Source organism: Monopterus albus, unplaced genomic scaffold, assembly GCF_001952655.1.
Source record: "Monopterus albus unplaced genomic scaffold, M_albus_1.0 scaffold170.1, whole genome shotgun sequence".
Classification (NCBI taxonomy): domain Eukaryota; kingdom Metazoa; phylum Chordata; class Actinopteri; order Synbranchiformes; family Synbranchidae; genus Monopterus; species Monopterus albus.
In genome coordinates, this window is record NW_018128050.1 from 96382 (window position 1) to 112450 (window position 16069).

At 44.8% G+C, this 16069-nt stretch overlaps 1 protein-coding gene across 1 annotated transcript in view; it reads left to right on the plus strand.

Annotated features, from left to right (window-relative positions):
• LOC109969127 (integrin alpha-11-like) overlaps positions 1-16069 on the plus strand; it is a 34701-nt gene that overhangs the window by 16327 nt on the left and 2305 nt on the right. The window contains exons 7-27 of the mRNA XM_020615805.1: positions 2682-2830; positions 2916-3060; positions 3227-3392; positions 3840-3910; positions 4962-5106; positions 5452-5600; positions 5685-5828; positions 6012-6215; positions 6302-6432; positions 6600-6772; positions 10503-10642; positions 10736-10846; positions 10965-11050; positions 11140-11344; positions 12068-12166; positions 12329-12405; positions 13417-13500; positions 13979-14078; positions 14618-14731; positions 15260-15346; positions 15436-15546. Of these exons, the coding sequence (XP_020471461.1) occupies positions 2682-2830; positions 2916-3060; positions 3227-3392; positions 3840-3910; positions 4962-5106; positions 5452-5600; positions 5685-5828; positions 6012-6215; positions 6302-6432; positions 6600-6772; positions 10503-10642; positions 10736-10846; positions 10965-11050; positions 11140-11344; positions 12068-12166; positions 12329-12405; positions 13417-13500; positions 13979-14078; positions 14618-14731; positions 15260-15346; positions 15436-15546 (2691 nt within the window). The remainder of the gene's footprint in view (positions 1-2681; positions 2831-2915; positions 3061-3226; positions 3393-3839; positions 3911-4961; positions 5107-5451; positions 5601-5684; positions 5829-6011; positions 6216-6301; positions 6433-6599; positions 6773-10502; positions 10643-10735; positions 10847-10964; positions 11051-11139; positions 11345-12067; positions 12167-12328; positions 12406-13416; positions 13501-13978; positions 14079-14617; positions 14732-15259; positions 15347-15435; positions 15547-16069) is intronic.

Sequence of the window (16069 nt, forward strand, 5' to 3'; positions counted from 1 at the left end):
CTTTACAATAGAGAGAAGAGGATGAATAGAAACTAAATTAGATGCTGCATTAATCTATGTTACTTTGCTTGCAGAAATTCTGCATGTCTCATTCATTACAATTTGTGCACAAAGTCAGAAAGCCATTAAGATTACAGAAGAGTTCATAACCTCCCTGCTCCAGAGTGACACCAATGTAAGATGCAAGAGTTCCATATTGTAGAGACAAATCAGAGCTATGTTAGGACTACGATGATCCTAGCCCTAGTTTAAACCTTTTGGCTAAGCTCATCTTAACATTGAGTTGATTATGACCAAGGAAAGCCCAGTTACTGACAGTGTAACTGGTTTGTATCAGTTACACTGAGGAAAGCAGACAAGTGAGTATTTTCTTTAGTAGAAGAAAGCAGTGAAATTTAACCAAAGCTTGAATTAGTTTTGTTGAATAGAGATATCTCGTCAGTGTCGTTTCATTTTCATTCAGGTTTACTGTTAGCTTGGACCTAAATTCTACATATGATATAATATGTAAAGATGTAGAAAACAGCATTCTCAAGCAAATGTTCGCTAACAACATATGCAATTTTTTATAATTATTTATATATAGAAGTTTAGATGGGACCAATAACACCAAAATGTATTGCTTAGAAACTTATCTATACTTGCAGCCAGTTTTCTGCAGCATCAGTGTCTCCTCTAACAAACTGGCGCCAGGAACTGTAGCAGACTTCCACTTAGAAGTTATGTATTTTATGCAAAAATACCACTTCATATTCACTGGTTTATGTGACTTTATTTATGAAAAGATGAGTATATTATATACTTTAATTCTTCTTTGTTTTCCTTGCAGTGTTTTATTATCTCTGTCTCTTGTATTGTGTGCACTAGATGCAATGCTATATTATCGTTCACTTGTGGAGCACAATAAAGTCTTTCCAAAACCTCCCTATCTCACAGGTAAATTATGGCATGTATCTGTCCTGTTCTATGACTTTTCACATCTTCTACATTGTCAAGTTTTTGAACAAATTCTACAACTATTAAAATGCCTCCAAGGGGGAAAAGAGCTAATAAACCAGAAGCGAGCGAGGATGTTGAGGCTGAAGAATCAAGATATATGCAAGAACAGGTTTAATGATTAATCAGGTGTAACATTGTGGGTGTGGTGTATGAATGTTAACACTATGTAATATTGCTACTTGTGTGGTGTAGAAGATAATTATCAAAGTATGTAATTATGTAAGAATGTTAACAGTCTGTAATATTTTTTAGTATATCACTAGCGTAGTGTAGAACAAAATTATTTATGTAGTAATACTGCTTGCAAACCAATGATGGTAAGATGATGTTATGGGGTAGGACTAGATAAGTCTAACTTCTTCCTACTCCGTTCAAGCATGTACTAGGTATAAGCAAATTGATAATGTATTTGTGGATATGTGTGAAATTATGTGTGTTGACATATTGACTGTTGTTACATGTTTGAAAGAATAAATCAAATCAAATAAAAAAAAAAAAAAATCAAATCAAGGTGTTTCTGGACTTGTGAGGACAACACATTTGTTTGTTTACTGCCATGATCCTGTCATGATCTAGGAGGCTCCTCTGCTCTTACGCTTATTGGAAACAGTTGGAATTCTTTGGAAAGATCCTTAAAAAATGTGAGGATGTTGAATATCACCACAAACAATCAGCTGCAGCCAGCCTCCAGTCCTGAAACACTGGCAGAATTTCAGTCATATCTCACAACAACCAGGGCTGAAGCTGCCAGTGAGGATTTCCATCAACTGCTGCTGACCTCCTGGCCTCGTGTAAGGCCAACCCCACATGTCAGCAACAGGTGTTTGTTTCCCTTAATGTTGTTTGGAACAGACAGCTGCAGGGAGACGGAAAGCCTTCCTTTATCTGTGACTGGATGAAAACACCAGTGGCTGAGCTGTTTGTGGTTTCTGACCGTTATAGAAAAACATGACTTCCGTTCTGGAAACTACCATTCAAAGGGAATTTAAGGAAAAACATGCAGCTGCACAAATTTGCTTTGCTCTACATCCAAAGGGCTTGTTGGCTTCTGCTGCTAGTCAGTGGATAATAGATCAGCTGAACAGAAATGTGACACCTGTCTACAGGCAGGCACACGAGTCAATGCAGAAGAAGAAGGCCACAGTAGCCAACTTGGGCTTGTTTAAGGAAATTCCACTTGAAATCAGCTGCTTCTAAACCCAAAACCAGCTAATAAAATAAAAACTATAATAAATATAAATATAGGTAACAGCCACATTGTTGCCTGTTTCACCATATTCAGTATTAAATTCCACACAGGGGTTCTAGGAAGTGATCCCGACATTATTTTGAAACACCAGACCTATGGAGTGAAGCAGGAGTAAATAAAATCTACAAAAACACAAACATTGGTGACTGTGGTTCAGTGGGTAGAGCAGTCATCTCCCAACCAGAGAGTTGGAGGTTCAAATCATGGTGTCCTTGGGCAAGACACTGAACCAATGGTTAGAGCCATCATTGTGAGCTGGCGTCACAGATGGCTGCCATTGGTTCTGTACCGGAAACAAATTCCTTGTGTGTAACATACTTGGCCAATAAAGGTGATTATCCTATTTAAAAAAAACAAGACTTTAGACTGAGGCCCATAGCTGATGTGGTGACACAGGCAGGTCTGGACTGAGCTGTGTGTGTCTGGGCTGCAGGTGGGCGTGGTTCAGTACGGCTCCACAGTGGTCCATGAGTTCAGCCTGGGCGAGTACCAGACGGTGGAGGAGGTGGTGGAGGCTGCCAGGAGCATCATCCAGCGGGGGGGAGAGGAGACCAGGACGGCGCTGGGCATCAATGTAGCACGGTGCGTTACAGATCATCCCTCAGGAATCATCACCCTGTACCATCACCCTCCAGATAGCAGCCAGTGATCTCACTCTGCCCTGCAGGTCAGAGGCGTTCGAGCGGGGGGGTCGGCCCGGCGCTCAGAAGGTTATGATTGTAATCACAGATGGCGAATCTCACGACAGCCCTCAGCTGGTTCAGGCTGTGGCTGACAGCGAGAGGGACAACATCACCATGTACGCCATTGCTGTAAGTCCATCTCTCCTCAATCCAGATACCAACTTCCTGTCTGGTCCTGGTGCTGTCCTGGATGTCCTCAAACCTAAACGTTAACCCTGACCTTCTTCCTTCCATCCTTCTGCTGTTGGGGCTTCCTACAGTCTTTCCCCTAAGTGTTCCTCTGTGTCTCCTCCAGGTTCTGGGCTCTTACAACCGCCGTAGAAGGAAAACTGAAGCTTTCCTCAAAGAGATCAAGTTCATCGCCAGCGACCCCGATGAAAAGCACTTTTTCAATGTGACGGATGAGTCAGCGCTGAAGGACATTGTGGATGCTCTGGGAGAGAGGATTTTCACTCTGGAAGGTTCGAGCACATCTTCGTTCCGAAATAAGCTCATGAAAAACTTGGCTCATTACATGTTTATGGTTAAATGTTGCAGAACAAACATTCAGCAGAAGCACGGCCTCCTGTTAACTCCAGTGTTTAGTGGTGTTGCTGTATTTAGGCCTCCGCTTCCTTCACTCAACTCTTGTTAGTAAAAGCACAACTCTTGTTAGTAAAAGCACAAACAGTACAAGTACTGTGTAACATCATGTAAATAACTTTTACCAGTTGCTTTGGCCACTGACATCTTGTAAAAGTTGCATGACCCGATCTGTGGTGGAGCTGATCCTCAGTGGGAGAACCAGCCACCATGTCTCTCTAAAGCATGTCATTAATTTAAATGCTGAACACTACAAATAGTAATCTAGTAATCTGCAGCATCATGTGTCTGTGTGATGCTCCATCTCTGCTGCGTCTGCTTCACAGGGACCAGCAATCAGGGTCAAGGCTTCGGTCTGCAGATGGCTCAGGCTGGTTTCTCCTCTCATCTAGTCAAAGTGAGTAGCACAAGCATTCACAGCCATATCCATTGTGCCATATCTAGTCCAAACTGGAAACAGATAAGAAGAGTCATCCAGTATTTTTCCAATCAAGCAAATCATGAGCCAGTAAATTCAAGAGACAATAAGAGCAGAGTTTGGTGTTTATGCTGCTTCTGATTCAAACACAAACAGCCAAAAATCAAACTCTCAGAAACTCTTATCAGTGTCATCAAGCGTTAATCTGGTTCTGGTGCTGACAGACGTCTGATCCTGCAGAATCACAAACTTATTTCTGTTGATTCTCATCCAGGAAAACTGTATTCGACTGAATTCCAGTGTCAGGGAGTGAAATCGGTGTCATGGAAACTTTGTATGTGTAACAGGAGGTGGTTTTAATGAACGTAAAGCTGCCACACACACACACACACACACACACAGGTACACATGCACACCAGTGACCGTACTCAGGTAAAGGCTTGGGACGATGTTGTCAGCTCAGCTTTCTGATGGTAAAAACTGCCTGGGAACAGTGCTGTCAGTGAGGCTGCATGATGGGAAAACCATTTCCAGTCAGCAGAGTAACAGAGCACCACAACATTTCAGGCCGAGTTGTGTAATACATGCCGAGAGATGTCCTCCTCCTCCTGATGTGTTTGTGAGTTTGTCCTCACACACACAATAAATATTAAATGGATAAAAACAAAAAGATGACTGTTGAACTGTCTGATTACAGTAAGGACCCTTACTGTAGGTTCAACAAATCAGTCACAAACAAAACTACTACCAGTTTTGTTTTTATTTCCCCAGAGAACTCATCTTGTGAAACGAGGTAGAGGTTGGTGCACTCTGATGACACATCCTCACAAACAGCCAAAAGGGCGGAGAGTGGTGTTTCTGTTGTGTCTGCAAGGATGGAATCAGGAGACTAGTCCTGGTTGTGTGAAACTTAAGTTCAGTACAGACCAAAACACACCTGGTGCTACCAAGGCCACAGTGCCACACTGGTACAAAGGTGTGTTTTACTGTTTGAAGGTGATGTCCATACAGACTCATTCCTGTCCTGCAGGATGGCGTTCTGCTCGGGGCGGTGGGCGCCTACGACTGGAACGGCGCTGTGCTCAAAGAGACTAAACATGGCAAAGTTGTTCCTCCAAAATCCTCATATAAGGATGAGTTTCCAGAGGAGCTGAAGAACCATGGAGCCTACCTGGGTAAATACATGTACATAAAATAATGGAGACTCGGCTGCGCTTATCTGTGTTCTGATAGAGCAGAGAGGTTTCAAAGGTCCTTACACTGGGCAACACAGAACAAAGAACAGTCGATTCAGACAGCATCTGAGCTTTTCTTTCAGCAGCAACAAACCCCACAAATTCAGTGCTAATGAAAGCAATATGATGTTGATATTATTGTGTGGAGCCAGGGACTCAGGTGCTACAGGGAAGGACTGGGACTGATCAAAGATTTTTAGGTTCATCCTCTGCAGACTGAATATTCTTAAGAAAGTGTGGTTGTGTGATTCTCGCTGGTTTAGTTGACTTTATCTCTGGTTTCAGGTTACTCAGTCGGTTCACTCATTGCATCTCACGGCTCTCAGCTCTACGTGGCCGGAGCACCAAGGTTCAACCACACTGGAAAGGTCATCATCTTCACCCTGAAGAACACGGGAAACCTGACCATCCTGCAGGCATTGCTGGGAGAGCAGGTCACACACAACAACACACCGGAATATGCAGATGTTGTTCCTTTGCCTATAGGATGATGCTCATTTTCTTTGGTTCCCTCCCAGCTCGGGTCGTATTTCGGCAGCGAGCTGTTATCGATGGACATAGACGGGGACGGAGAGACTGATGTTCTCCTGGTAGCTGCACCCATGTACTACAGCCAGGGCTGGGAGAGAGGGAAGGTTTACTCCTACGCCGTTACACCACAGGTAGCCTCATAATCTGTAAATCTGAAGGTGTTGAGAGCCTCCAGAGTCCAGATGGTTTCACTCTGAGCGCCCGCCTGCACCGTCAGTCACAAGACTGTTGATGCACCAGTGTTGTTAGTTAATAGAGCTAAAGCACATATCAGTGAAACACTAGTACACAGCTAATTACCCTTCCTCCCTCAGACACCCATCATCCTGCAGGGGGTGCTGCAGGTTTCTGAGCGCTCTCAGAACTCCCGGCTGGGTTCAGCGTTGGCCCAGATACCTGACATGAACGGAGATGGGTTCACGGAGCTGGTGGTGGGAGCGCCGCTGGAAGATGACCACCAGGGGGCGATCTATATCTTTTATGGCCAAGACAAATCAATCCAACGCCAGCACAAACAGGTAACGGAGGATGAAGCAGATCAGCCACGCTGAGGCAGTGTCAGTAGAAAACGTAGATGACCAATGTGCCACTTCTGTCTCCCCAGCGTCTGTCTGCAGCCAGTTTTTCTGCAGGTCTGCAGTATTTTGGACAAAGTCTTCACGGTGTTCTGGATGTCAATGCAGATGGGCTTGTTGACCTTGCAGTGGGAGCGCTGGGAGCTGCCATCATCATCTGGTCAGACGCACACACACTTGCAGTTAGGGAAGAAGCACATTTCCCAAAACGTTGTACAATTACTTTAACACAACCTGAAATTGATTTGGTTTAAGTTTCTGTCCACATATGATCCCGCAGTGGATTTAATACAGAAACCCTGAGGACATGATGCTCCCTGCTTTCAGGTCTCGCAGTGTGGTGCGGCTTCAGGCCAAACTGACCTTTGAGCCTGAGAAGGTCAACATCTTTAACAAAGACTGTCAGCGAGGAGGGAAGGACGTCACCTGCATGTCTGTCATCGTCTGTCTGAGTCTGGACTCCCGGACAGAGACCAGGACAAAGACCAAGACCGATGTTGGTAGGTGGATGCTGACATGCCTCCATGGATCTGGGAGTTTATCATCACAGTTGTTACACGTTCAATCAGTTCAAGCAGCGGTGAGATCAGTAGTGAGTTCGTTAGATGTCCGCAGTCAGTTCTGGCCTACTTCCAAAACAAAATTGGGATCTGGCCTAAAACAAATGCACCTGTTACTGCTAAACATTACTTCAAATAAAGGTTAACAGGAAGTCAGGACTCCTCAGTTATCCATCTCGGGGACTAGAAAGAGTAAAATAACACCGGCCAGTTCATCAGGCTATCGTTCGTTTTCCAAATAGGCTTTTAGGAATATTGGTGAACTTGCCTTTTGTCATGTTTCAGTGTTTAAAGCAACAATAATGGAAACGTTCATGGATGATTATGTGGAACATTATGATGAACATGCTTCATTGTCTTTGTGCGGACCGGGTTCTGTCCTCAGATGGGACCTGAGTCCCCACAACAAGACTGTGAGACCAAACGTTGATTCCTACAACATTCCCACACCAACCCCAAACCTGGTGCAGCGAGCTACCATGCAAAGTACTGGTCTGACCATTTTTGGGTGTCTTGCTCAAGGACACATCAGCACCCAAAGAACAAGCTGCGAGCTTGTGATTACGCTTCTCCTCCTGAACTACTGAAAGTTAGTGTGTCCAACTTGGTGGGGGCACCAAACGTGGGTAAAGTGGGTAACGGCAGGGCATCGGGAGGTGGGAGGGAATGGAGAGAGAGTGGAGGAAAGGGGGTCAACCCAGTCCAGGTAGCTCACACTCAGCCCAAGGCCCCCCGAGTGGGTGAACCCAGTCCCATCATATGTCATTTCCTGGGAGAGTAATGGAAGAATTCACTTGTTTTTCATTCCTCTGTGACCCTTATGAATCACTGCACCTCCTTCAGTTATTTTCCAATGGATCTACGTCTGTACATTGTTCTTCATTCTCCCTGCAAACGTCAAAATGAGAACCTCATTTTGTTTCTTGGTGGAAAGCATTGCACAAACACATCACATATTTTAACAGTGGAGTTTGACAGCTGAGCTCAGATTTGGACTTGGACCTAATCTGTGTTTCAGATATTTTGTCATGAGCTCATGCTGGAGTTCATTCATTGGCCAGTCATAGTGTCACCAGGCTCTAACACTCCCTCTTAATATAGCAACCAGTGTTTAACTGCAGACTGCTCCATAGCAGCAGGCAGCTTCTCCTGTAGAGGAGTGGAAGTGAAAATTGCACCTTGTCTGGGTAAATAGAAGGAGAAGTTCACGTCTACAGAAGAGATCGATGGCCCCCTTTTCCAGCTGGGTTGGCACAAAATCACCCAGACATTTGGCATTTTCTGAAGGTCTCTATGTGGAAAGTCTTTCCCTCGCACACAGATTCCCCCCAGTGCTTTGTGCAGTCGCTTGGTTGTCGTGTCTCTGTGTAATCGGCTGCAGATGTGCTGGATAGAAACCTTGCTAACATGCTAACACCAGCCAGCCATCATTAAACTGTGTCACTCCTCCTCCCTCCATTCCTTCATACCTTCCTCTCTTCTTTCTCAGCTCCTCAACTTCCTCCAGATCATCTGGACTGAATTAGACGCATGCACATTAACACACACATACAGAGGCAGAGAGGCCACATGGCATCAGACACTTCATTGGACAGTGTTCAGACTGAGGACATGAGCCATGCTTGACAACATCAGAACCTTTGTTTTTAAGATTTATCCACATTTTGTGTCAAGTTATTTTCTTCCAGTGCAGACGTGGCGTTCCGGACGTGACCTGGGCTGAAGCATCTTACCTCAGCTCTCTGTGCACTCATACATCAAACCCTAAGTTCAGCTGTGAAACAGATGAGAATGAGCTCCACAGTTACTGTCAGCAACAGCATCCAACAGCTAATAAGGAAGCAGGACATGCAGCCCTTTATTAATAACTCACAAAGAAGAAGTTATTACCACATGAAATCAGCAAATAGGAACACAACTTGAGTACTTTACTTTTGCAGTATATGTTGCTAAATTGACTCAAACAGCTGAATCGACTGATATGCAACCGACTGATGCTGTTAATCACCATCAGACACACACAGGGACACACAGCGTCCTGCACCGAGTGGCACTTTATTAGGCACAGGAGTCTTAGTAAAGTATTCTGATGACCAGGTAACCTGACCACAGTTGTTGAAGCCTGTAGCTGGATGTGAGGGCTGCTACGTCAACCTGCAAGTGTTTTTCAGTCAGAGACATTGTAACAGAGTTTTACAGTTAGTGGAAAAGGAGCTCCCAAAGGACCTGAGCATCACAGTGCTTCTACTTTAGTGACTTTACAGTGCATTTCTAAGCACAAAATCACACTGTAAGCACATTAATAGAGGAGGCATGTACAACCTTTTTTCAAATCAAATTTATTTGTATAGCACTTTAAAACAACATCCAGCTGACCAAAGTACTTTACATGGGAAATAAAATGACAATAAATGACTAAAATAAAGTAAATAAGATCCGTGCTAATAAAAATAAAACCCCACAATAACACAGACACACATAGCATATGTTCAATAAATTAAAATTAAATTAAAAGGAGTTAAAAGAAATGCATCAGGCCCTACTGTGCATTATTAAAAGCCAAGCCAAATAAATACGTTTTAAGCAATGATTTAAAAGTGCTGAGGTCAGTAACTTACCTAACATTAAAAGTTAGACTATTTCATAATTTAGGGGCTGCAACAGTAAAAGCATGATCAGCCCAGCATTTATATCTGCCCCTAGGAACCTCTAAAAGAAACTGGCTTGAAGATCTGAGGGACCTAGCAGGTTTGTGCCAGTGCACTAGTTCAGTGAGGTAAAATGGTGCCAAACCATTAAGAGCCTTAAAAACAAAAATCAATAACTTAAAATCAATTCTAAAAAGGACTGGAAGCCAGTGGAGAGAAACCAGTACCGGGGTTATATGCTCAAATTTCCTTATATTTGTTAAAAGACAAGCAGCAGCATTTTGTACCATTTGGAGACGAGTGAGGGAGGACTGGTTAACACCATAGTATAGAGCATTGCAATAATCAAGTCTAGAAGCGATAAAAGCATGGATTGCAATCTCAAAATTATTAAAAGAAAGGAATGACTTGACCTTGCTTAACAGCCTCAGGTGGAAGAAGCTAGATTTCACAACTGAGTTGATTTTCTTGTCATATCTTAACTTGCCATCAAACATCACCCCTAGATTTTTTACAATCAACTTCAGGTGTTGAGCTAGGGGGCCCAGGTCCTGGTTAGAAGCAGTTAGGTTCGCCAGGTCACCAAATAGCACACTCAGTCTTATTTTCGTTGAGATTTAAAAAGTTAAGTGCCAACCATGATTTCAAGTCTGTCAGACAATGGTTGTAATGACATCCCTCTTGTTGCCTTCAATGGTAAGTAAATCTGAATGTCATCAGCATAACAATGAAAAGAAAGGCCATAGTTCCTTAAGATAGATCCCAGTGGGAGCATGTACAAAGAGAACAAAATGGGACCAAGCACAGATCCTTGGGGGACACCACAGGAAAGGATAGTTGAGGATGACGAACAGGTACCAATATTAACAGTAAAACTTCTATTGGTGAGATAAGAGCTGAACCAGTTAAGAACATTACCTTGAATTCCTACGCACTGCTCCAAATGAGATAGGAGGATTCCATGATCCACTGTATCCTCCTCCTCATGCTGTTCTTCTTCCCACTCCTCTCCTTCCTCCCAGCTGTTTGGTACAGTCTGCTGCTGGATGAGAGGCGTCTTCCTCCTCGAGCCATTCTGGATGAGTCAGACCGACAGCAGCCCCGGCATCTGCTCCTGCAGATCGGAGGCCAGAGCTGCCAACGCCTCAGCTTCTCTGTGCAGGTTAGGATGAGGATGAGAAAAACACGTAAAACACACCAAACCCTAATGCCCAGTGAATCCTGCCCTGTGTGAATGTCACATCTCTGTGAACAGGAGACAGCAGACTACGGGCGTCCCATTGCGGTTGTGTTGGCAATGGGAATGCAGAACCCAGACGAGGGGCCGGTGCTAGACCCCGACTGGCCGAGCACCCTGAGGGCCGAGGTGAGTGTGTGACCTGGTGTTTTTTGTGGTGTCAGTTTGTTTGGGGATCTAAACTTCACTTCACTGTAATAACTGTAACTCATCAAACAAACACAATTAGCCATGTTTCTCGCCACAGCTTCCCTTCTGGAACGGCTGTGAGCAGGAGGATACCTGCGTTCCTGACCTCATCCTCCACAGTCACACTGACCTCGTGGATGTTCAGTGAGCAGCACTGCTCTTCACTAACACATGCATGTTCCTGTATCTTTCAGTGAGAAACTCAGATAAGAGTCTGTGTGTTTCACCTTAAGGCAGTTCTGCAGCTCCAGGGATGGAGCCACCTGGTCCCTCTGCAGCCATCAGGGGGCATCCGGGGACGAGCTGTTTGTGGTGGAGTCCGGGCGGAGGAGGGTGGTGGTATTTGCTCGATTGGAGAACCAGGGAGAAAATGCATATGGAGCCGCCATCCACATCTTCACCTCCGCCAACCTGCTGTTCTCCAGCCTCATAGTCAAGGTTTTGGTTTCCACCTTCATTAAATCATGACAGTAATAATCTGACATGTTCATAAAACAGATGTCCAGTCTACCTTCAGTTCCCCAACGCCTGTCAAAACATTTAGAGTCTGGTATCTCACAGAGAAGAAAAATGAAGGCTCGTCCCTTTGGATTAGTGGACAGGGTGACACTGGGCACTCAGGATATGGGAAGTAGAAGACTTGCAGTTACCTAAAAGTCAACCCTTGTTTCCTGTTGTAGCTTTGCTTCTGGAATTGTGCAATTTGACCTTGACATGATTTGACATGGCTCACATTTCAGTTAAATCTGTGCATGTATGGCAGTTCAGAAGCTCAGCGGTGTTCACACCAGAGCCGGGTACATGGCACTTACATGTTTCAGGACACTTTACAAAGGTAAGGTCTAGAACTTAGTTATTATTATCGTGGAGGAAAAATACCGACAGACCCCGGCTCTTGGTGGGCGGCCTTCTGCCTCGACAGGTTGGGGTGAGTAGATAGATGAGAGAGAGAAGAAAAGAAAAGTAACAAAACACAACAAAGAATCAAACAGTGGGCAGGTTGATGTGGCCGGTGACTGCTCATCAGAAATGTAGAGCTCCAGCTATACGTGGACATGGCTACACATGGATATGACACATTGACACACAAAGATGTGAGCATTAAGCTCTGAGATGTGGACACAGCTTGTGGCTCAGCAGACTCCTCCCCCTTCCCCACAGGACCAATCAAACATTCAGTTTGACTGCTACTCTGAGGAGGGACTGGCCAGTCAGAGGCTCTGTAACATCAGTGCTCCCTTCATGAAGTCCTTGTCCCAGGTAGGTGCCGACATCTCTACCCAGCCAATGATGTACACCTGTTTACTGTGAAGCTAACCACTTTTGTGTCTGACTACCACCGTGCTGTGTAGTTATTTCACCAAAGAAAAGGCCAGTTGTTTCAAATCCCAGAGTTTTATTTTGAAAGCAACTTCCTTCCAGGTGTCGTTCCGTCTGGAGTTTGAGTTCAGCCGCTTTGTCTTCCTGGATCATGTGCGAGTCAGAATGGCAGCCAGCAGGTGAGACAGCTGATGTCGCACGTGTTCTTTGTTGTTGATTATGGAGTTTTCTCCTAAACAAATAAATCTCTGTTTACACGTTTCCTTCTTCACAAAACATTTGTAATGACTATTTTTTAGATCACAGTGTTGTTCACATCTGTGTTTGCCAGCTTCTTCTCCACTGCCTTTGTTGACTGGTTTTCTGTTGCCATTACAGTGGAATAACATGAAACCAGTGGGCAGAGGCCATGTCACACTGCCACATCCTTGTACATCTCAAATAAACTGGGATCCACTTGTATAAACACTGCTCCATAGTACCATCACAGGTCAACTGTGGTGTGGTGTACAGGTGGTGCTCCCCATGTGTCCGGTCTTGTACCACTGTCGTTTTCAATAAACAGGCTTCCTCAATCAGGTTTTACAGAACCACGATGTTCTCTGTCACTGTCACATGGGTGACACACAGCCATGTGTTAGACTCCCAGTTTAGCTACTGTGTTTCAAGAGAACCTGGGCGGGTTGCTGACCTTGGCAGGAAGTAATTGATATTAGCTGGAAGCTGATGACCTCATCAGGGTTAGGTATTAGGGGTGAGGTCAATGTAGGGTTAATGTCAACTATCCAAACATCCTAAAATTTAATGATGAGAACTCACTAATCATTTTAGCTCAACTTGAAAATGCTACCAGCCTTCTGAATGGCGACTGAGGTTACAGTCTGTCCACCTGTGCTTCTTCCTGAAAATTAGGTCAGCCTTGCCTCCTGCTGATTTTTCCCTGCTTTCATTTTTTCTGAGGTGGATTTTATAATGTACTTTAATGCCCTGCTGCCTGAAACAGCAGAGACATACCCCCATCTTGCTAAAAACACTGGGTCACGGATATATTTAGGGTTTAGGACTTGGTTTTTGGTTTGATTCAGGGGCTGATGGTGGTCTCAGGGCAGGTTTGGGGTTCAGCTGGTGGTGGGTTTGTCTGAGCCTCAAGGGAATGAATGTAAATAAAAGTGTGTGTCTGTGTTCATCAGTGAGGGTGAGGAGGGATACCCAGACGACAACACCAATGAGCTCTTTCTCCCTCTGAAATACCAAACTGATCTCCTCTTCACCAGGTACATCACAGTACATGATTCACACCCATGGCTGGTCCCACTGGTCCCACTGGTTCCACTGGTGCACATTGTTGTAAATAGATCCTGTATATAAATCCCAAGAAATATCTAAAATCTAATTAATATTTATTGAACTCACCAATTATTTGTCAGCAGGATTACAATAAATGTGTCTATCAGTCAGATATTTTGGTTAAAGGGCCATTCAGTGTTTTCTGAGCATGCAAATTACAAGCAGCACGGCACACATACAATTTTAAATTATAACGAAAAGTTTCATTTTCTCAGCTTATGCCAATTATGTTTCACTGTTGTGTTTACAAACATTACTGATGTAAACAAACATTTCCAGGCATTGGAAAATAGAAACTAACTCAATGTCTGGTGCCAGCTTGTGTGTAAACGCTCAGACATTGGGGGGATTCAGACCCTTGAAACTATATCTCATTGCACTTGTCCCTTCTGTCCTGTGTGTCAGAGACTCCAATCCTCTTCGTTTTCACATCAAACCAGACTCCTCGTCTTCATCCTGGGGCCAAACTGACAGCAGCTCCACCTCCTTCAACCTCACCTATTATGTGAGTCACGAAGCAGTCGTGTTGTCTGCAGAGTCTGTGCTGTACATTCCTGTATGGCTTAGAGTGACAATAAAGGGAACAGTGACGGTGGGTACAACAGGGCCACACTGGTCTGCGGCAAAAAAGATCTGGACTTGACCCCTGCTGGTCACACAAGACAGACCCTGGTGATATATCCACCATCAGGCCAAAATGCCCACTTAGCCATAAAAACTATTAAGCATTACTTTTAGTGAGCACGTTCATGAAGACAAACCCACGGTGTCGCCCTGACACTGTCATTACAGATAACTTGACTTTGTTTATAAAGCACTTCACACACAACACAGAATGACACAGAGCCAAAGAAAGGTGATCAGCATGTTTAGCACCCTGAGGTTATCACGAGGGAAATGTAGGCGAGTCTAGCTAAAGCCAAGCACCTAAAGGTAGAGGCAGACCGTGAAAGCTAAGGCGCAGTGGGTTCTGTAACTGACAACCCAGAACCTTCCACCTGCTGGACTGTGGTAGACATCGCTGTTTTCTAATTCTGCCTGCAGATCCAGAACCTGGGCATCTTCTCTGTGCAGGAGCTTCTGTTCAGGGCTGATGTCTGGGCTGTGACCAGGCAGGGCAACCAGCTGCTGAACATCTTAGACTGCAGCATCGAACAGGTGACACACTAACCTCGATCGTAACTGTGGGAAAGCATCCTGTCTCTGCACACACTACAGAAAAATTACACTGTAAAGGCTGAAGGATCCATTTTAAACCTACATCATCTGTACATTTATAGGTCAATGCTGCTGACACCACATTTACTCAAGTACTGGACAGTACAGTTTGGAGCATTTAGTTAAGTGTTGAGTGTTTACTTGAGTATTTCCACATCCTGTGACTTCACTCCATGTCAGAGACAAACTCTGTACTTTTTACTGCACTACCTGTACCTGATAAGGTGACTCAAACCAAGCCCAGTAGACCCATCAGACTCTACTGGTCCCAGTTGGAAATCCACCAGCTACCCCGTAGGATGTAAATGCAGGACTTTTACGTGTAACAGAGTATGTCTACACTTTGGTATTAGTACTTTTACTGCACTAAAGTTCTTCCACCAGATGTTTAGCATGTTAAAAAGAGGAGACCAGCGGAGCTACTATATATTAACCAGTCACATCTTACTGCCCTCCTCCTCCTCCCAGCAGGCAGCGGGGTTTCACTGCATGCTGCCTCAGGTCAGAACTGCCAGCCAGGTTACAGCTGAGGACGTGTCTCACTTGACACAACTGGTAAGATTGAGTGGTTCATACAGTCTGGAGGACAAAGGAAGGTCCAAGCAGACCTTGATAAAGATACCTCTGGTCCTCTATGTGTGTAGAACGGCAGCAACAGTCGGAGCTTGGTGGTGCAGTGCGGACTGAACCTGCCGGCCTCCACACAGGTGAAGGTGACGCTTAGAGGAAGACTTCAGCTGCCTGCTCTGCTCGCTGTGAGTCACTCTGAATCTGTGCTCAGCAACTGGGAAGTGAGTGTGTACATGCAGGAAGCTACAGACAGGTCTGCACTAAACCGCAACAGAGAATGTCTTCTGACAGAAACATAGCTGTGTTGTGTCAAAGTATGTTGTCCCACAAGATGTTTCTTATGTGTTATCCTCACCCCGATCTCTGAGGGGCACTATGGGAGACACAGCTTTAACAGGGACAAACATTTCAAAGGGGGAACGTCATATAGTTGACTAAACAGTGAAATTTCAAGGACAACCTGTTTCAAATCCCTGCTCTCACAGTCTAGCCTCCACCTGCAGTGACTCTGGCTGTATTAACCAGTTTCTGGCTCTGTTCAGACTCTCACAGCTCCGGGCTCAGCTCAGAGAAACACGGAGGTCTGGTTTGATACAGTTCCAGGGTGCTGCTGCTGGGACTCTGACCTGTGGTGTTGCAGTCGTGCACTTTGTACATGGTCTGAGTGAACATTTGCTGTTGCAGTTTAGCTGTGTAGAAGCACCATGA